The sequence below is a fragment of the Scyliorhinus canicula genome, chromosome 5, assembly GCF_902713615.1.
Source record: "Scyliorhinus canicula chromosome 5, sScyCan1.1, whole genome shotgun sequence".
Classification (NCBI taxonomy): domain Eukaryota; kingdom Metazoa; phylum Chordata; class Chondrichthyes; order Carcharhiniformes; family Scyliorhinidae; genus Scyliorhinus; species Scyliorhinus canicula.
In genome coordinates this window covers 151,866,080-151,887,127 of record NC_052150.1, presented here as the reverse complement: position 1 = coordinate 151,887,127, position 21,048 = coordinate 151,866,080, and the positions used below count along the sequence as shown (strand labels likewise).

The 21,048-nt window shown below is 45.3% G+C and overlaps 1 protein-coding gene across 3 annotated transcripts in view; it reads left to right on the top strand.

Annotated features, from left to right (window-relative positions):
- The window catches only part of tbc1d5 (TBC1 domain family, member 5), a 604,945-nt gene that overhangs the window by 463,309 nt on the left and 120,588 nt on the right, over positions 1-21,048 (top strand). For all 3 annotated transcript variants that reach the window (XM_038797832.1, XM_038797833.1, XM_038797834.1), the window contains 2 exons: positions 814-1,061; positions 14,799-14,864. In XM_038797832.1, the coding sequence (XP_038653760.1) occupies positions 814-1,061; positions 14,799-14,864 (314 nt within the window). The remainder of the gene's footprint in view (positions 1-813; positions 1,062-14,798; positions 14,865-21,048) is intronic.

Sequence of the window (21,048 nt, the reverse complement as noted above, 5' to 3'; positions counted from 1 at the left end):
GGGGGGGGTCGCAAGGACAATGGTGCATGCATCCGTTGTTCGGGTGCACTCTGGAGCAGTGTCTCGGGTAGGTGAACTGAGGGGTGCCAATGCCACTGGCTGCGCTGGATCATGCCCATCACATTGATGGGTCGGCTGGCATCTGTAGGTTCCTGGGGGTAGCCTGGGTGAGGGGGGGGCACCCATACAGTCGGTGGCATTCTGCACATTTATGTGACACAGTGGGCAGTGCAATGCCCTGGCAATGGCAGTCCGTGCTGAGACATCCCTGGCCCAAAGCCCATCTCCTGGTGCCTCCCCCGTGCCCTGGTAGACACTTTCCCAACCAGCGGCACAACTGGCAGCCCACGATTACAACTTGGCTTACCTCCTCTCATTGCCTCAGCAGCCACGGCACCTGGTTCCCATTTCAAATACCACAAGTGAACTACGCCAGCGTCACATCTGCCTGGCAGAAGAGGAGCATCGCAGGAGACCGGAGAGCACCCAGTCGGGTGTTGATATATTAACAAGTGTTACAGTACAATTTGCATGCTCACGCCGTAGCAAGGCGAGGAACACATTCATGCTGTTATTAAGGCACTGGAGCATGATGTTCCATTGGGCACCTGCGCCAATCTCTATTTTTGGCTGACACCTGATTCTCTGCCCCATTCACAATTCCAGCACGCTTATTGGAGAACCCCACCCTCTATCTTTCATTCACAGACATGTAATTTTTAAATTGATTATTGATTATTGGGACCATTAAGGTATATAGATAAATTTTATATACATGTAAAAATAATTCTCAAATATTTTATCATTTTTCAGTGCTGGGCCAAAGGTTGCTCCTCTCAACATCAATAAAGTGTCCAGTAGCTTAATGAACCTTGGACGGAAACTGATAAATCCAGCTATCTTAGTTGGTGGGACCAGCGGTTTTCAAAACGTTGGGACAAACTACAGCAGCAATCCTGCACCCCACCCACCCTCCCACAAAGTCATGGTGGAACACACCCAACAACATCAGCAACAGCGAATGATGAAGTCTGAAAGCATGCCAGTGCAGCTCAGCAAAGGTAAAAGTTAATCAATTATAAATGATGTGTTGTAATTTAGTACCTTGGGTAGTATTACAAAAGAATGCATTTCTCTCGGGGTTTAGCACACCAGAATTAAAAGTTGGAAAATCATAAGATGCAGATGTGAAAAACCATTTTTCGCCTATTAGCACAGAGCCTGCAGTCTCTTCTAATTCCCCTGAACTCATTCATTTTATGTTTACCACACTAATATGCTGTTGTTTTGTCAGCCCTGCTGAGGCATGAGGGCAGGGAATTTTTGAGATACACATGTCAAGCCTTCTACCTGACACTTTCCCACCTCTGAATGATCTTGCTGAAGGCTGGGTGATCCCCGACCCAGCCAGAATGTTACCGGTGATGTACAGGACCCCTGCCGTGACCAAAGCGCAGCAGGCACCTGGAGGCAACCTCCCAGTAACAGACCAGGAGCTCTAATTCCCCCAACCCTAGAACCTTAGATGCCTGAGGCGGCAACTTTGGCCACAGCACGGTCCGGGAAAGTGTTCCCCCACCACACTGATGGTCCGGCACCTGTGGTCATGGTTTAGTTAACCTTTCTTCAAAGTCTTCAGAGGGTGTCTCCACCTTGAGGTGTCCTTCGTGGTGTCCTTACATCGACAGCACCCAGTTCTCTCAGAAGAGAGCCAGTCACCAGGATTCTCAGTGCTCCACGTTCCCTTTCTGCCTATGACATGCTCTCATTATTCTTAATTTGGCCACCTCCAATAAGCCTGCACAGGCAGATGGACCTCAGAAACCATTCGGGCTTGGAAGTGGAAATGGACTTGTCCCTCATTTAAAAACTAAGGCTAAGATGAAGCCAAAGTGAGCATTTACACTGCAGCACAGCACCTAAGCGCTGTAGTTTGGGCCCCAGTCAAACAGAATCATGTTTGCATTTTCCGGTTCCTGTCTGACCAGAGCAATAAGAGTGCTTCATACACACCATTCTCCCAACAATTAAAACATTTTAATGTTTATCCATTGAAATCCCTACATTCTAAATTGAGATTAGCTGGGTTTTACAAAGTGTCCGGATGGTCCCACGGAATGCTTTGCAAATCAGAATCAACATGGCGCTAGAGTCGCACTTTGCATTTCATTTAGTGTCAAAGAAAAACAATATAAGTTTATCCTTCAGGATTTCTCAATCTGTGGTTATGTTAGGCCATGTGTCCAGATTTCCATTGCCAGCAAATGCACCCTTGTGTGCTTCTACCAAGGTGCCCTCTCAAAAACCTCTGCCCAAAGTTGAATAATTTGGGTTTCTCAAAGCTCAGTCTGTTTGGTTTAATGCTAGTTGATTCTGGGTTTTATTATATTCATTTTGTGCTTTCTTTAGAAATTCCTTTATCCCTCTTTTCCTTTTAGATTTCTATGTGACTTCATGATCTTCCTTAATCTGTAAGTGCCAAATGGTTGTGCCTTTCACTTGAGGCAGAATTTTTCCTGCAGGCCTATGAATCCCACTCTCAGGCTCAATGGGGACCACTGTGATTTTCCCCAGCATGCCCAATTAATGACCAGAAGGTGGACACGCCATCCAACAAAGGACAATGGCAGACTCCTGAAACTGCAGGTCCAGTAGCAATCCCTCCATTTTGAAAGCAGTAGGCATGCCGTGACAAAATGGAGACATTCTCTACAACTTTTTAAAACTTAAAATAAAAAATCAATTCCGCATCCAGCTACCAGTGTGAGGATGGGTGACGAGTGATGGAGGAGTCTCCTTCTATAGGCCGGCCTGCAGCTACTGCTGCACCCAGTCAGCTATGGAGAACTTTCAATCCTGTCTAGAATGCTGGCCCCCATGTCTCTCTTCAGGAGGCCACTGCTAGGCAGCAAAGTGTCCCTGGCCATATCTGGGAACCTGAGGAAGCCAGTCAACGTCCAAGAATTGACCTTAAGTGATTGAATTTATTAGGTGCATAGAACTTGCAGTGCAGAAGGAGGCCATTCGGCCCATCAAGTCTGTACTGGCTCTTTGAAAGAGCACCCTACCCAATCCCACAACTCCACTCTATCCTCATAACCCAGTAACCCGACCCAACACGGGGTAATTTTGGACATTAAGGGTAATTTTAGCATGACCAATCCACCTAACCTGCACATCTTTGGACTGTGGGAGAAAACTGGAGCACCCGGAGGAAACCCACGCACACATGGGGAGAACGTGCAGACTCCACACAGACAGTGAACCAAGCCGGGAATCGAACCTGGGACCCTGGAGCTGTGAAGCAATTGTGCTAACCACCATGCTACCATATCAATTGGTTATTGATCGCCACTTACATGTGGTAGCTCTGCTGCCTCCCCATCCCACCCTTGGGATGGGCTCAATCCAGGAAAAGTCCATCCTGCCTCCATTCCAGTCCTGCCCTCGGACTGGCCTTAAACTCCTCTTAATTCCTGATCAGTATTGGTGGTATTTCATAAGGAGATCATCTTCACAATCTGGTCTGATCGTAACAGCAGTCTGTTTCTTCAACCCTTACTCCTTCCACACATGAGTTCACAAAGAGATAGAACTTCCCCCTGCTGTAAGCAGTTTCGCCTTGAATACTAACAGATTTGTTAATAAAAACAGAAAATGCTGAAAAACTCAGCCGGTCTGGCAGCATCTTTGGAGAGAGAATCAGAATTAATGTTTCAATTCTGTATGACTTCTTCAGAAATTGAGAGATTTGGCAATTCTTGTCCATTAAAATCAGCTGAATTTCAAATATCACTTGAAGCTGGGTTCAAAGTTATGCCTTCAGAATGGTAGTCCAATTTTATAATAAAAACACAAGAAATATGAGCAGGAGTAGACCATCATGCCTGCTGCCACTCAGTACAACCATGGCTGATCTTGGGCTTCAACACCATTTTCCTGCCTTCTCCCCATTATCCCTTAATTACCTCCGGGACCAATAATCTGTCTAGCCCACCCTTAAATATAGATAACGATGGAGATCCACATCTCTCTGGGTTAGGAAATTCAAAAGATTCACAACTATTTGAGTGAAGAACCTTCTCCTCATCTCAGTTCTAAATGATCGACCCCTTATCCTGAGACTGTGCCCCCATGTTGTAGATTTCCTAGTCGTAGAAATAACTTCTCGGTGTCTACTCTGTCAAGCCCCATCAGAATATTGTATGTTTCAGCGAGATCATCTCTCATTTTGCTAAACTCCAAAGAATATAGGCCCAATTTACTTAGCCTCTCATCACTCAGTGAGCCCCCTCATTCAGACTCCAATCTAGTGAATCTTTGCCATACTGCCTCCAGCGCAAATATCCTCTTAAGTACGGAGACCAAAACCTCACACTACTCCGGGTGTGGTCTCATTAAAGCCCTGTAAATTGTAGTGGGACTTTGTTATTCCTGTACTCCAATCTTCTTGCAATAAAGGCCAAGATGCCATTTGCCTTCCTAATTGCTTGCTGTAACTGCATGCTAACTTCCTGTGTTCCTTGTACAAGTGAACCCAAGTCTCTCTCGACATTAACATTTACAAATTTCACACCTTTCAAAAAATATTCTGCTTTTCTTATGACCAAAGTGAGCAACCTCACATTTCCCTACACCATGCTCCATATGCCATCTTGCTGTCCACTCACTTAAACTTCTGTATCTCTTTGCAGCCTCTCTGCCCTCCACACAATTTAGATTTTCACCTATCCTTGTATGATAAAGGAATCTTGGTACCTTTTGTTTGATTTTTAACTTTTTCTGAAAGAAAAAACAGGTTCACAAAATAACTTTTGTACCAATAGCAAAAATATAAAATAAGGTGACGGTGGAATTACATCAAAATTATGCACTTAAAATTTGTTCCGATAAGTAAACAATCAGCCAAATCCCTTACCAAACAGGTATCAATAAAGCAATTTGTAGACCTGTAGAAGTTGTGCAATGTTTGTGATCTGCTAAATTCTAATTTTCTGTTATTCTATTTAGCAAGAAATAAGATAGCCTTTATTTGGGTTAGCAGTAACAATGAGTCACTCAAAAATATTCCATCTGAATCGTAGTGATCATGTTACCATTAATGTGGATTATACTTCATTGAATTATATATTGCCAGTGTTGTAGTTACTGCAGTGTTTGGGTTTGAGCACTTGGAGGAATGCAATTTTTCTCGCACTTAGAATTACTTCTTTCGGCATGAAGTGATGAAAAATGGGTCCAAAGAAGATAAAATTAATGAGCAGAGTGTTAATCTAATTTTTAAACATTGAATATAATTAAGACAAAAACAGAAAATACTGAACAATCGCAGCAGGTCTGACAGCATCTGTGGAACATCTGTGGTCTCCATCGATTCTGTGAGACCTGCTGCGATTGTCCAGTATTTTCTGGTTTTGTTTCAGATACCAACACGGCGGCAATTTGCTTTTACGTTCGATATAATTTTTTTTTAATAAATGTTTTTGTTGGGTTTTTGAACAAAGTATATTTACCGTTATGTACACGGAATAAGAAACATATAAAGAAGAGAAGGGCACACCCAAACATACCAAAAAAAAGTAATAATAAAAAATAAAATAGAATAACTGGTAGGGTATTATGCACCAGCTCAACAGCAGCAACTCTGTACAACTGGCAAAATTATTTACAACACACAAGTAGGTGACTGTTTGTGTGTGTGTGTGTGTGTGGGGACTGGGGAGGTAAAAATACATATGGGGGAGCCGGAGAAACGATTACAGTGGGCAATATTCGAATGGGTTTGATGTTGGTGTTGTCACATGCTTCTCCCGGACGGATCTCGCTGCCGTTGTCATCTCGCGCTCACCTCCACTTCAGCAGTTCCTCCCGTCTTTCGCCTGTATTCTCCTTGTTCTCTGTTCCTGGGGATGCCAAGTTTGTTATCGTATCCCATGCCCTCCTTCCGGCTGTCATTTCCTTGCCCCCCAACACACCTCCCTGGTTCTCCTCTCTTGTTCCCTGTCCCTTCCCTCCTTCCTTTCCTCTTGGGTTTAGCTGTCCCCCACCCCCAGTCTATCCCTCCCTCTCATGCTTTGGCTACTTTCCCCTGATTCTTGGCTACCTGGCTATTCACTGCTTGTTCATTGGCAACAAACGGGTCCCGGAACAATTGGGTGAATGGCTCCCACATTCTGTGGAAGCTGTCGTCTGACCCTCGGATGGCGATTTTGATTTTCTCCATTTGGAGAGATTCCGAGAGGTCGGACAGCCAGTCTGCAGCTTTGGGTGGTGCTGCTGACCGCCAGCCGAACAGGATTCTATGGCGGGCGATCAAGGAGGCAAAGGCAAGGGCGTCCGCCCTCCTCCCCAGGAATAGATCAGGCTGGTCTGAAACCTTGAAGACCGCCACTTTCGGGCATGGTTCCACCCTCATCCCCACCACTTTGGACATAGCCTCGAAGAAGGCTGTCCAGTACCCTGCAGCAAGTCTGGGGCAAGACCAGAACATGTGGGCGTGTTTGGCCGGGCCTCCTTGGCATCGTTCACATCTATCCTCCACCTCTGGGAAGAACCTACTCATACGGGCTCTTGTTAAGTGGGCTCTATGTACCACTTTTAGCTGCGTCAGGCTGAGCCTTGCACACCTGGAGGCGGTATGTTCGATATAATTAAGGTTGGATGAGCCATTATTAAAAGTATTCATTACATTGCTATGTAATCCTAAATGTAATAAGTATACACTAGCTAATGTTTCTAATTTTTCAAATTTTTTTTTTTTTTGCTTTATTTTAAAAAGTGTGTCCAAGCTTTTTATGTAAACGTTTCTGTTTTCTACAGATGGGGCACTGCCCTGTCCCAGTTACATAAATATAACCATGACCTTAACAATGGCAATAGAGACGTTCCATTTTAACTCTCCAATATCTATTCCATATATTTCTTACTAATTGAAACTTTGGAAGTTACTCAGTGATTTTTAAAACAATAATTCTCAGGATGTGGATATCACTGGCTCGCATTTATTGCCTACTTGAAATGAAATGAAAATCGCTTATTGTCACGAGTAGACATCAGCGAAGTTACTGTGAAAAGCCCCTAGTCGCCATATTCCAGCGCCTGTCCGGGGAGGCTGGTACGGGAATCGAACCGTGCTGCTGGCTTGCTTGGTCTGCTTTAAAAGCCAGCGATTTAGCCAAGTGAGCTAAACCAGCCCCTTTATGTTGGATTGAGAAGGTCCCACCTTCTAACATTGCTCTGAATAGTTTAATGCAACTGAGTCGCTTGCTAAATTAAGGACAGTAAAGAATCAATCATACTTATATGATACAAGTTTCCTTTGCTGGAAGACATCAGTAAACTAGTTGCGCTTTTACAACAATCTGACACCCTTTTTTTAAATGTGCAGAATTCAAATATCCAACAGCCGTGCTGGGGTTTGACCTTCTGTTCTCGAGATTATTATAATAATATTAATCTTTATTGTCACAGTAGGCTTTCATTAACACTGCAATGAAGTTACTGTGAAAAGCGCCTAGTCACCACACCCCGGGACTTGTTCGGGAATCAAACCTCGGACCCTGGCGCTGTGAAGCCATATTGCTAACCACTATGCTACCATGCTGCCCACCCGCTCAGGTTCATGACCACAGTAACATAACCACCACACTATCGAGAACCAATAATCTCAAAATTTAGTGAACAATGAACTTTTTAATAATAATAATCAATAATCTTTATTAGTATCACAGGTAGGTTTACATTAACACTGCAATGAAGTTAATGTGAAAATCCCCTCATCGCCACATTCCAGCACCTGTTCGGGTACACAGAGGGAGAATTCAGAATATCCAATTAACCTAACAAGTTTGTCTTTCAGCACTTGTGGGAAGAAACCGGAGCACCCGGAGGAAACCCATGCAGACACTGGGAGAACGTGCAGACTCCGCACAGACAGTGACCCAAGCTGGGAATCGAACCCGGGTGCCTGGTGCTGTGAAGCAACAGTGCTAGCTATTGTGCCGCCCATGATTTAACGACTCAATCTATTTGTTTTGATGGTACACTTATGTGTGAGAACTGAAACTTGGTTAAAATAGACTCAAACTGCTTCTTATTCCTAAAACAGTTGTGTTTGGCAGCCTTGATAAATGTATCGAAATACTGCTAGCTACATAAATGTGTCACAGAATTTGAATATATTTTTTACTCTGATCTAGTGAACAGAATATTTAGATATGTTTTTACTGTCCACTGCAGAGAACAGAAACATTTTTATTATAAAAGCAAAACTACTGTGAATACTAGGCCGCTCAAAACAAAAACAGAAATGCTGGAAATATTCAACTGGTCACACAGCATCTGAAGGAGAGGAACATTTCAGGCCAATGACCTTTAATCAGAAATGAAAAATAGTGATATAGTGTTCGTGATTTAAACAAGTACAGGGGCAGTTAAATGAGGGCCTGCGGGAGGGGGGTTGGAGGTGAGGAAAGAATAAATGGGAAGCTCTGTGATGGGTTGGGTGGAAGGCAGGAATGATTAAATAACAGAAGGGATGATGGTGTAAGGCAAAGGGGTCTGGTATTAAGATAAAGGGAGAAACAAAAGATACAAAATAAAACCTGAAAATACATACCCAGCAGATCAGGCAGCATCTGTAGGGTAACAGAATTAATGGTTCAGATCACTAACCTTTCATGAGAACAAAAGTTCAGGAACATTGACATTGCCTGGTTATGATCTGAAATTGTTTAGCTGAGTTAGGAAGACTTTTTCTGCTTGTGTTCTCTGCCCGAAGGCAGGTCCGGCGACTGCCACCACAGGTTGGGCAAGGAAGCAGGTTCTGAATGCTCCTCAAGTAGAGCAGGGATCAAACCGTGAGCTGCTGGCAGCAATCTCTTCAATGCATTTTCATGTAAACAAATAAAAGCAAAAGAACAAATAACATTATAAACAACCAACACCCACTCCACCCCCCCAGCTCCCCTAATACCGTCCATGTCTCCCATTTTAACCCCCTTGCCCCTCTCTCACTTACCCCCCATCCCCCAGACCCCTCAAACCTCCTTAAAGAATTCAGTAAACAGCTTCCACCTCCGAGCCAACCCATCCACCGACCCTCTCAAGACGATTTGACCTTCTCAAGCCTCAGAAATTCCACCAGGTTGCTTACCCACACCCCCGTTTCGGTGGCTCCAAATCCTGCCACCCGAGCAAGATCCGTCTCCAGGCTATCAAGGAGGCAAAGGATAAAACATTGGCCCCTCTCACTTCCTGGACTCCCGGATCTTCACAAACCCCGTTTGGTCTTTGCCTCGCCTATCACCACTGGGACGCAGTCCTCGATTCGTGAGGCCAACCCCGTCACCAACAACTCGGTGTCTACATTCAGTAACGATATCGGGCGGTACGACCCACATTTGTCTGGATCCTTGTCCTTTTTCAGTATCCGGGAGATGGAAGCCTGCGACAATGGAGGGAGGAGTTCCCCTCCCTTCGCCCTTGCTTCTTCATATGCCCTCACCAGCAGTGGCCCCAAACCTTTTATAGAACATAGAACTCCACCGGGAACCAATCCCCCCCCCACCCCCCCGCCAAGCCACATGCAAATCCACCCAGTGCGACACGTGGTCGGTAAACACGATCAGCGAATGCTCCGGTCGACCACCCCCACCTGCAACGCTTTGACATAACTCGAAGAAATCGATCCGGGAGTACAGCCGGTGCCCATTGGGGAAGTATGAAAATTCCTTCGCCCTCGGCCTCCTAAACCTCCACAGGTCCAGCACTGCCCCCCCCCCCCCCAACACACGCACGTGCTCCATGAACCCCCCCCCCCCCAGCCATAGTCAACCAGTGCGTGTCCAAGTCAGGAATCTTCCCGAACACCCACCTTATAAAATCAATATCATCCCAATTTGGGGCATAAACGTTTACCAAAACCACCAGCATCCCCTCCAGCTTTCCACGAACCATCACACATGCTCCCCACCTTGAACGCCACCCGCTTATTCACCAACACCAACACCCCCCTCGTTTTCATGTCCAGTCCCAAGTGGAACACCTGCTCCACCCACCCTTTATTCAACCTTGTCTGGTCCCCCATCTTCAGGTGTGTCTCCTGCAAAAAGGCCACGTCCACCTTCAGATTCCTCAGGTGCGCGAACACACGTGACTGTTCGACGGTCCATTCAGCCCCTCACATTCCACATGACCAGTCTGGTCGGGGGGGCTCCCCGCCCCCTTCCCCTGCCGATCAGCCATATCCCTTTTTGGGCCAGCCCCTGGCCCGCGTCACGTGATCCTCTAGGCCACTCCACGGATGTCCACCGACATCGATCCTTTACCAACTGTGTCACGTCAACCACACCGTTGTCAGCAACATTCCCACACCTCCCTCCTTCCTGAACAAAACACCAACCCTGTTTTCCTCACCCCCACGCCTGCCTCCTGACAACCCCCTACTTCACTCCCGTTAACTAGCCCACCCAGCTGGCCTCTGCTCCCGCCCCCAGCCACACTACCCTAAAGTGTAACAAAAGGTGCACTCACCCTCGATGTTCCCCATGAAAAATCTGCTCTTCAGTAAACCCACCATCAAAATACTTTTTTTTTAGACTTTTAAAGAAACACACAAGTTCTTTCAAATTTCAATGTCATCACTCTCCTCCCAGCCCATTGTCCCTCATGAACTCCATCGCCTCTCTGGCGTCCTAAAATAATACTCTCGCTTCTGGAAAGTCATCCACAAGTCTAGGTACGATACTCCAAACTTCACCCCGCTTTTAAAGAGGGAAGCCTTGAACTGGTTGAACCCAGCCCTCCTCTTCGGCAGTTCTACTTCCAGGTCCTGATACATCCACAGCTTGTTCCCTTCCCAGGTCCATTTCCTGGTCTGCCTCTCCCATCAGAGAGTCTTCTCCTTGTCCAGAAAGCGGCGCAACCGCATCAGTATTGCCCTCGGCGGCTCCAACCGCCTGCGGCCTCATCAGAGCCCTGTGTGTTCGGTCGACCCCCAGGGACCGGTCAAAGGCCCCCTCCCCTATCAGCTTGTCCAGAATCTTGTCCACGTACACGCCAGCCTCCTTCGGACATCCCCAGTTTCTTAAGGTTTTGTCTTCTGAGCGATTCTCCAGATCCTCCACCTTCTCCTTCAGCCTCTTTTGGATCTTCCGCATCACTCCCTTCTCAGCCATCGACGAGGTGAACTGCTCCTCGTGCTCCCCACCGCCTCCTCCACTTTCTGGATCGCCTGGCCCTGAGACTCCACAGCCTCTGTTCCATTCTCTCGAACCCCGACTTAATCGGCTCCACCACCTTGGCTCGGTCTTCCAGGCCTCTTTCCTCTGCTGGCAGAACTAAGGAACTCTATCAACTGTTCCATTGACCACTGGGCAGGAAGACCAGCCGCCTTGCCCTCTGCCATCTTATCCTATGGCGCACCATGAGCACTCTCCTATTCCAGCAGCTCTTTCCTTCTAGCCCCACTCCTGGTCAATGCATCCATCCACCAGCTGCACCAGAGGAGTAAAACCTTCCCCAGGCACTCCTGCACCTCTTGCACTCAAATGCTTCGCCCTTTGGGCGGTGAAAAAACTGAAAAAAATCCACCTTGAGCGGGGCCATTCCATGGCCGCCACCGGAAGTCTCGGAATTGAACCTACGTTATTGGCATTATTCTGAATCAGTCATCCCTCTCTTTAGGAAGGCTAATATCTCAATCAAAAGATGAGGTGGTGTTTCTCAAGATTTTGTTTAATTTCTTTAGAACAGTGTATGGTGCCAAGGTCAGGGAGGCCAAAGTAGGATGAGGACAGAGAATTAAAATGACAGGCAACTAGAAGCTCACGGATGAGACTGCATTGTGACCAACAAATATGGTATACTAATTAAATTGAAGAAGAACAATGAGGTCATTATTTCACCTGAACAGTGACCCGGAGCCGGAATCGAACGCAGGTCCTCGGTACTGTGAGGTAGCAGTGCTAACCACTGCGCCACCATGCTGCCAAAAAATCCAGATGTGCCACTGCATAGCGGCCGAATACTTATTTTTTTGGTCCGAGTGTAAATAGCAGACGATGGCTCCGATCCATGCAAAATCTGTTTAAAATCTGTTTGTAAAACGTTAGTACACTTAGATGTGCAGGTAGATTGGATTCAGAATTTTTCAAACCATGTCAACTTTGATTTTCTTGTAGATTAGATCAAGTATAGCAACAACAAAAACTGCAGATTGAACTTGCGTTGATTCATCTTTATATTCCTGAAAAAAGTATTTTATGTTGGTTCCCCTAGTAGTTTGAGAAGTAAAAAAGAATGTCAATGTCGCCACCACAGTCCCAGAGGACCATAAGCTGCTCTTCCTTTTGAGAGCTGACTGTTGATGTTTACCTGAGGGTCACCACCCTTCAGGCAAGTGGCTAGGTTGAGAAGGTCGGTACGGGAATTGATATTGGTATTGCTCCCCATCACGTACCAGCCGTCCAACAAACATGCTGGAAATATGTCCAGGATGGTCAGATTTTGCTCGTGGCATTCCTGCTAGAGTAGTGCATTCCAAGTGGCCCCTTAGTTTCTTCCACTGGAAGCAAGTATCTTAAATCACTGGCCATTTGTTAGAATTTCTATAAGGATTGTGTACTCTGAAATGAGAGCTGAGACAAATGCAGCATAGGAGTAGAATTTTAGATCTTACATCCAATAACGATTGTGTGTCTGCAGGCAGATAACCAGACATCATTAACAAAAATACTCATCTGACTGTAATCTTCATTCTGGGCAGATTCTTATTTATTACAGAATAAATAATTAATGTTGGCTCCCCTGAAGGTGCAGGCAGTTAAACATTTAGTTCTTGAGATGTACAGACAAGGGCAATGTGAATTACTAAAGCTTGTATTCACTGGAGTTTAGAAGAATATGAGGCAACTTAATTGAAACTTTTAAGATCCTAAGGGGTGTTGACAGGGTGGATGTGGCGAGGATGTTTCTTCTTGTGGGAGAATCTAGAACTGGGAGTCACTGTTTTAAAAATAAGGGGTTGGTCGTGTTAGACAGATCATTTTTTTTTCTCTTGAGAGCAGTGAGTCTTTGGAAATCTCTTCCTTAAACGTAAGTGGAAATAGAGGGCTGGATTCCCTGTTTTTCAGGCTAGGTTTTACGACGGCACAATCGGCGCCAAACCCTGACTGATCCTGAAAGCGGTGATTTGCGAGCAGCGTGCTGAGTAAAACAACCGGGTAGGATATAAACGCCTGGAGAATGGCGGACCCGACCTGCCAAATAGTACCTCCTCGACCACCCCCCACCAGTCCTCGCGGAAGCCCCCCCCCCCCCCCACCCTGTCCAGCAGCACGGCTCCCGGCCAACTGTGACCGCTGAGACCACACATCCCCCGCGTGGTCGGGAATTCGGCCCATCAGGGGAGGGCCTTCAAGTGATGTGCCAACGTCATTCCAATGGCGTGCAGCACGCAACGCGATGACACCGTTTCAGAGGGTGATGAGGATGGAAACCCCGCGTCAAACAGGCACTGCCCCCGACTTGGGCGTCAGAAGAGATTCTGCGCTCAATTTCCGATTATGATATCGGCGTCAGGGAATGATGAATCCCGCCCAGAGTCTGAATATTTTTAGAACTAGATAGATTCTTGATTAACAAAGGGGTGAAAGGTTATAAACAGATCAGCCACAATTTTATTGAATGATGCAGCAGGTTCAAAGGGCTGGATGGCCTGCTCCTGCTCCTTGTTTGTATGTATATTGCAGGGAAACATGTGGACATCTTTTAAGGACAGATTTGGAATCAGCTGTGATGCTTACTGTCATAAAATAGCCTGCTAATACTTGATGTCTAACCTCACAAAGAAATAATAACTACTTGGATCAATGAGTGAAAATGTTTTATTGTAAAGTCAATTTTGCTTCATTGGTTTCAGCTGTTTTTCCATTCTACAATCATTTATGCATGTTTCCTTCTGGGCTGAGACAAAGAATACCAAAAAATTAAAGGAACATCTTGTCTTGGTATTTCAGCAGGTAAACATAGCCCTCCCTAATGTGTCATTGGGCTCTGCATGCTGGGAAGGTTGGGTTTGATCCCTGATCGGGGCAGCACAGTGGCACTGTGCTGCTTCACGGCGTCGAGGACCCGGGGTTCGATCTTGGCCCAGGTCACTGTGCATGTGGAGTTTGCACATTCTCCCTGTGTCTGCGTGGGCCTCACGCCCACAACCCAAAAGGATGTGCAGGTTAGGTGGATTGGCCATGCTAAATTGCCCCTTAATTGGAAAAAAAAAGGAATTGGGTATTCTAATTTTTATTTTTTTTTAAAGGTTTTGATCCCTGATCAATGTTTGAGTTAGCTGAACTCAATTTGGGTAGAAACAGAGGGACACTGTACGTGATTTCACTGCCTTTCAGCTGGGGGGAAATTAATCAGTGTCTCAGACCTGAGCACTGGAAAGGCATGTTTCTGTGTTGACTAGTTTGAAGACTACATTGTGTTAAGCTGTGATTTCCCCCATGGGGAGAGCCGAGTGACACTCACTATTAAAGCTCATCGAGAGGGAAAGTAAACTGAACAAAAACAATTTGTCAAACTAAAATGTTTCATGGTTTCCTCATTGGTAGTTTATAGATTTATTTATTGAAGCTAAGTTGTTAATATTCTGCACTGTTACAAAAGCAACTTCGGATTTCTTTCCTATGAATTTATTATGCAGAAGCAAAGTACAGATTTTTATAACGGACTAACTTTAAAATGACATCAAATAATTAGTTCTGCCTATGCAAATAACTTCTTTTATTCACTAGGGCAGATAGTTACAGGAGATGATGCTAAGGCTTGTACCCCTGTCAAGACTATTACTGAGCTCCCAGGTAACAATCGCTGTAGTAACTCGCTTTTTAGCTGGCTGTTGTAGTGGCATTTGCTCGTGCTCATTGAAGCATTTTGTGGTTTGTTTCAATGTGCTCATTACGTCACATTCATTTCTAGTTGCTGTGATCCATTGTCAAGTTCTCGCCACTGTGGGGCAGTGTTATTCAAATAATTAATGAATTTCATGAACCTTATTGTGCTTGTTTGCATGTTTAACTCGCAAATTAAATCCCAAGTGCAAGTTTTCCCTTCTGATTTTATAAACCAATGCACAATAATGTATTTCTTAAAGAAGTGTAACTACAGTACTATATGTGTATGTGAATAGATTATTAAAGATTATTATTATGTGCCAGAAAGTGGGAGAATTATTGCAATGATGCTGCAAGTGGGGAATTAATGCTTATTTGAATACTTTAACATCAGTTTTACCTGCATATGTGAATATGAGCATATAATGATTGCGCATTCACATCGACATGATCAAAAGTCATAATTGTCACCCTCAAGTCAAGTGGATAACAAGCTATATGTATAACATAATGTTAGTGTGTTATCACATACTTCATTATTCTGTGGCCTGTTTGGTGATGCAGAACAAGGCTAGCAGCTGGGGTTCAATTCCTGTATTGGCTAAGGTTATTCATGAAGGTCCCGCCTTCTCAACCTTGCCCCTCGCCTGAGATTTAGTGATCCTCAGGTTAAATCACCATCAGTCAGCCCTATGGTCATCTGGAACTATGACAACTTACCTTACCTTATTTCTGCACTGTAAATTCTATGATTTCATTATTCCAAAAGGACATACTAGAAATGGCTCTAGGTGTACCATTTGCATGGAAAAAAATTATTTTCTTGTTAAAATTACCACAAATCAAGGGCCAGAATTGGGCAGCGACAGCACCACTCATCAGCCGGGAAGCTGGGCAACCACGCACCACTGACCCAGCAAACCATGACCAGGTTTTATAGCTGGCAGGCAGCAAATTGCCGAAAATCATGACTTGTGTCCATCTAAATCAGGATGTCCTCCCTTCAAGAGCTGCCGGCCAATCAAAGGGCCAGCAGCTCCACCAGCAGCTGTGACCATTGCTCGGACTTTAGCAATCTTATACCAAGGGCAATGGAGAAAGCCTCAGAGTCGGCACTTGCTGGGGCGAATCAGGCAGGTCCCAGTGAGAGGAGGGAGTGTTGATTGCGAGGGCAGGAGGGGGTCCCCCAGCGGGCGCGGCCCTTGCTACATGGGTGGGGTGGCCCTCCGTGAGCCACAGATTACCCAGTCAGTTGGAACCCCCCACCCCTCCCCACCCTCCAAAACCCACAAGGACTCTGCCAAGCTTTATTGGACAGTCTTCTCCACATGGCAAGATAATCATCCCCCATGAGTGAAGTACCAGTAGCAGAAGAAAGAGTGTAGGCCGCTTAAGATCGAAGGGTCGATGGGCTACCCTTCCCTACCACTGGTAAAATGCCAGCTGCGATAGAAAAAGATGGACAGCATCTCTCATCATCCCATCTGAGTTTAGTGTTTGCCCTTCTGGAATATTGGACTGCTAAAACTCAGCTAAGCTTATGTTACCAGAGCCCATTCCCCACCATCTTATTTAACCCCCTTCCAACACAGGCCAGTCTTGCTGCTTTTTTTCCTGCTTATGTTCCTAGGACTCGCCTATCCTCAGTTCCACATGTAGGCTGAGTGTATTCTTAAATACTGAAGCACTACTTGGGTTTGATGAAGTGAACTTAACAAAAGAACACAGAATTAAAATTGTAAATTGAATGGAGGTCAGAAATGTTGAAATCTATGAACAATTCACAGGCAAACTTCAACTCCAAATCAATGTTTTTAAAATATTCATGTGATACATCCTACGTCGGGGGGGTTTAAACTAATTCAGCAGGGGGATGGGAACCTAAATTGTAGTCCCAGTGTACAGGATGTTGAGAGTAGTGAGGTCAGGGATAGGGTTAAAAGTTTGAAAGAGGGCACCGGCAAGCAAGACGTTGGTTTGAAGTGTGTCTACTTCAACGCCAGGAGCATCCGGAATAAGGTGGGTGAGCTTGCAGCATGGGTTGGTACCTGGGATCTCGATGTTGTGGCGATTTCGGAGACATGGGTAGAGCAGGGACAGGAATGGTTGTTGCAGGTTCCAGGATTTAGATGTTTCTGTAAGAACAGAGAAGATCTTTTTTTAAAAAATAAATTTAGAGTACCCAATTATTTTTTTCCAATTAAGGGGCAATTTAGCATGGCCAATCCACCTACTCTGCACATCTTTGGGTTGTGGGGGCGAAACCCACGCAAACACGGGGAGAATGTGCAAACTCCACACAGACAGTGACCCAGAGCCGGGATCGAACCTGGGACCTCGGCGCCATGAGGCAACAGGGCTAACCCACTGCGCCACCGTGCTGCCCTAGAACAGAGAAGATGGTAAAAGAGGGAGGTGTGTGGCATCGTTAATCAAGGAAAGTATTACGGCGGTAGAAAGGACGTTTGAGGACTCGTCTACAGAGGTAGTATGGGCCGAGGTTAGGAACAGGAGAGGAGAGGTCACCCTGTTGGGAGTTGTCTATAGACCTCCGAATAGTTCCAGAGATAGAACATAGAATAGAACAGTACAGCACAGAACAGGCCCTTCGGCCCTCGATGTTGTGCCGAGCAATGATCACCCTACTTAAACCCACGTAACCCGTATACCCGTAACCCAACAATCCCCCCATTAACCTTACACTATAGGCAATTTAGCATGGCCAATCCACCTAACCCGCACATCTTTGGACTGTGGGAGGAAACCGGAGCACCCGGAGGAAACCCACGCACACAGGGGGAGGACGTGCAGACTCCACACAGACAGTGACCCAGCCGGGAATCGAACCTGGGACCCTGGAGCTGTGAAGCATTGATGCTAACCACCATGCTACCGTGAGGCCCATGTAGAGGAAAGGATTGCAAAGATGATTCTCGACAGGAGCGAGAGTAACAGGGTAGTTGTTATGGGGGACTTTAACTTTCCAAATATTGACTGGAAATACTATAGTTCGAGTACTATAGATGGGTCAGTTTTTGTGCAGTGTGTGCAGGAGGGTTTTCTGACACAGTATGTAGACAGGCCAACAAGGGGCGAGGCCACATTGGATTTGGTACTGGGTAATGAACCCGGCCAGGTGTTAGATTTAGATGTAGGTGAGCACTTTGGTGATAGTGATCACAATTCGGTTATGTTTACTTTAGCAATGGGCAGGGATAGGTATATACCGCAAGGCAAGAATTATAGCTGGGGGAAAGGCAATTATGCTATTCGGCAAGATTTAGGATGTATAGGATGGGGAAGGAAACTGCAGGGGACGGGTACAATCGAAATGTGGAGCTTTTTCAAGGAACAGCTACTGCGTGTCCTTGATAAGTATGTACCTGTCAGGCAGGGAGGAAGTTGTCGAGCAAGGGAACCATGGTTTACTAAGGAAGTTGAAGCACTTGTCAAGAGGAAGAAGAAGGCTTATGTTAGGATGAGACATGAAGGCTCAGTTAGGGCACTTGAGTGTTACAAGTTAGCCAGGAAGGACCTAAAGGGAGAGTTAAGAAGAGCGAGGAGAGGACACGAAAAGTCGTTGGCGGATAGGATCAAGGAAAACCCTAAGGCAGGGGTGGGCAAACTACGGCCCGCGGGCCTCATGCGGCCCGCCAAAGGTCTTTATGTGGCCCACCAAGATCAAGTCATAAAAAAAAAATTTTTTTTTTTTAATTTTTTATTTTTTTATTTTTTAATTTTAAGGGTAATGGGGGGGCTGTTGGGTTACTGGTATAGGGTGGATACGTTGACTTGAGTAGGGTGACCATTGCTCGGCACAACATGTGTTTCATGTGAAGTTTCTACTTTAAAATATTAATTAATAAAAATTAATTGCTTTTTTTTCTTTAAACTGAGTTACTTTGTTTTTCAAATAAATGTGTTTCATGTAAAGTTTCTACTTTAAAATATTAATTAATAAAAATTAATTGCTTTTTTTTTCTTTAAAAACCTTTTATTTTGGCTATTTTAAATATTAATTATTTTACTTAATATACTATGCGGCCCTTTGTGAATTGTGAATTTCTGAATGTGGCCCTTGCACGGAAAGGTTTGCCCACCCCTGCCCTAAGGCTTTCTATAGGTATATCAGGAACAAAAGAATGAATAGAGTAAGATTAGGGCCAATCAAGGATAGTAGTGGAAAGTTGTGTGTGGAATCAGAGGAGATAGGGGAAGCGTTAAATGGATATTTTTCGTCAGTGTTTACACTGGAGAAAGACAATGTTGTCGAGGAGAATACTCAGGTTCAGTCGACCAGGCTAGATGGAATTGAGGTTCACAAGGAGGAGGTGTTAGCAATTTTGGAAAATGTAAAAATAGATAAGTCCCCTGGGCCAGATGGGATTTATCCTTGGATTCTCTGGGAAGCCAGGGAGGAGATTGCAGAGGCTTTGTCCTTGATCTTTATGTCGTCTTTGTCGACAGGAATAGTACCGGAAGACTGGAGGATAGCAAATGTTGTCCCCTTGTTCAAGAAGGGGAGTAGCGACAACCCTGGTAATTATAGACCTGTGAGCCTTACTTCGGTTGTGGGTAAAATGTTGGAAAAGGTTATAAGAGATAGGGTTTATAATCATCTTGAAAAGAACAAGTTGATTAGCGATACTCAACACGGTTTTGTGAAGGGTAGGTCATGCCTCACAAACCTTATTAAGTTTTTTGAGAAGGTGACCAAACAGGTGGATGAGGGTAAAGCAGTTGATGTGGTGTATATGGATTTCAGTAAGGCGTTTGATAAGGTTCCCCACGGTAGGCTATTGCAGAAAATAAGGAAGTATGGGATTGAAGGTGATTTAGCGGTTTGGATCAGTAATTGGCTAGCTGAAAGAAGACAGAGGGTGGTGGTTGATGGCAAATGTTCACCCTGGAGTTCAGTTACTAGTGGTGTACCGCAAGGATCTGTTTTGGGGCCACTGCTGTTTGTCATTTTTATAAATGACCTGGAAGAGGGTGTAGAAGGATGGGTTAGTAAATTTGCAGATGACACGAAGGTCGGTGGAGTTGTGGATAGTGCTGAAGGATGTTATAGGATACAGAGGGACATAGATAAGCTGCAGAGCTGGGCTGAGAGGTGGCAGATGGAGTTTAATGCGGAAAAGTGTGAGGTGGTTCACTTTGGGTGGAGTAACAGGAATGCAGAGTACTGGGCTAATGGCAAGATTCTTGTTAGTGTAGATGAACAGAGAGATCTCGGCATCCAGGTACATAAATCCCTGAAAGTTGCCACCCAGGTTAATAGGGCTGTTAAGAAGGCATGTGGTGTGCTAGCCTTTATCAGCAGGGGGATTGAGTTTCGCAGCCACAAGGTCATGCTGCAGCTGTACATAACTCTGGTGCGGCCGCTCCTGGAGTACTGCGTGCAGTTCTGGTCACCACATTATAGGAAGGATGTGGAAGCTTTGGAAAGGGTTCAGAGGAGATTTACTAGGATGTTGGCTGGTATGGAGGGAAGGTCTTACGAGGAAAGGCTCAGGGACTTGAGGTTGTTTTCGTTAGAGAGGAGAAGGCTGAGAGGTGACTTAATAGAGACATATAAGATAGTCAGAGGGTTAGATAGGGTGGACAGTGAGAGCCTCTTTCCTCGGATGGTGATGACCAACACGAGGGGACATAGCTTTAAATTAAGGGGTGGTAGATATAGGACAGATGTCAGAGGCAGTTTCTTTACTCAGAGAGTAGTAGGGGTGTGGAACGCCCTGCCTGCAACAGTAGTAGACTCGCCAACTTTAAGGGCATTTAAGTGGTCACTGGATAGACATATGGATGAAAATGGAATAGTGTAGGTCAGATAGACTTCAGATGGTTTCACAGGTCGGCGCAACATTGAGGGCCGAAGGGCCCGTACTGCGCTGTAATGTTCTATGTTCTAATCCCTTTGAACAAATGCAATTTGACCTTATTTCATAGTTTGCTGCTGTTTCCCTTTGCAGTGCTGCTTGCTCACCTCTTGTTCTTTGTTTAAAATAAACCTAGTACTTCTGCATTCATGTTTTTAATATTGGTGAGTCCCATTCTTTTGAAAACTCTGCATATACAAGAGAGCATACTTTTCAACCCCAAATAATGCATGTGACTGTTGAGGCCACTTATCGGAGACATAAGTTAAAAA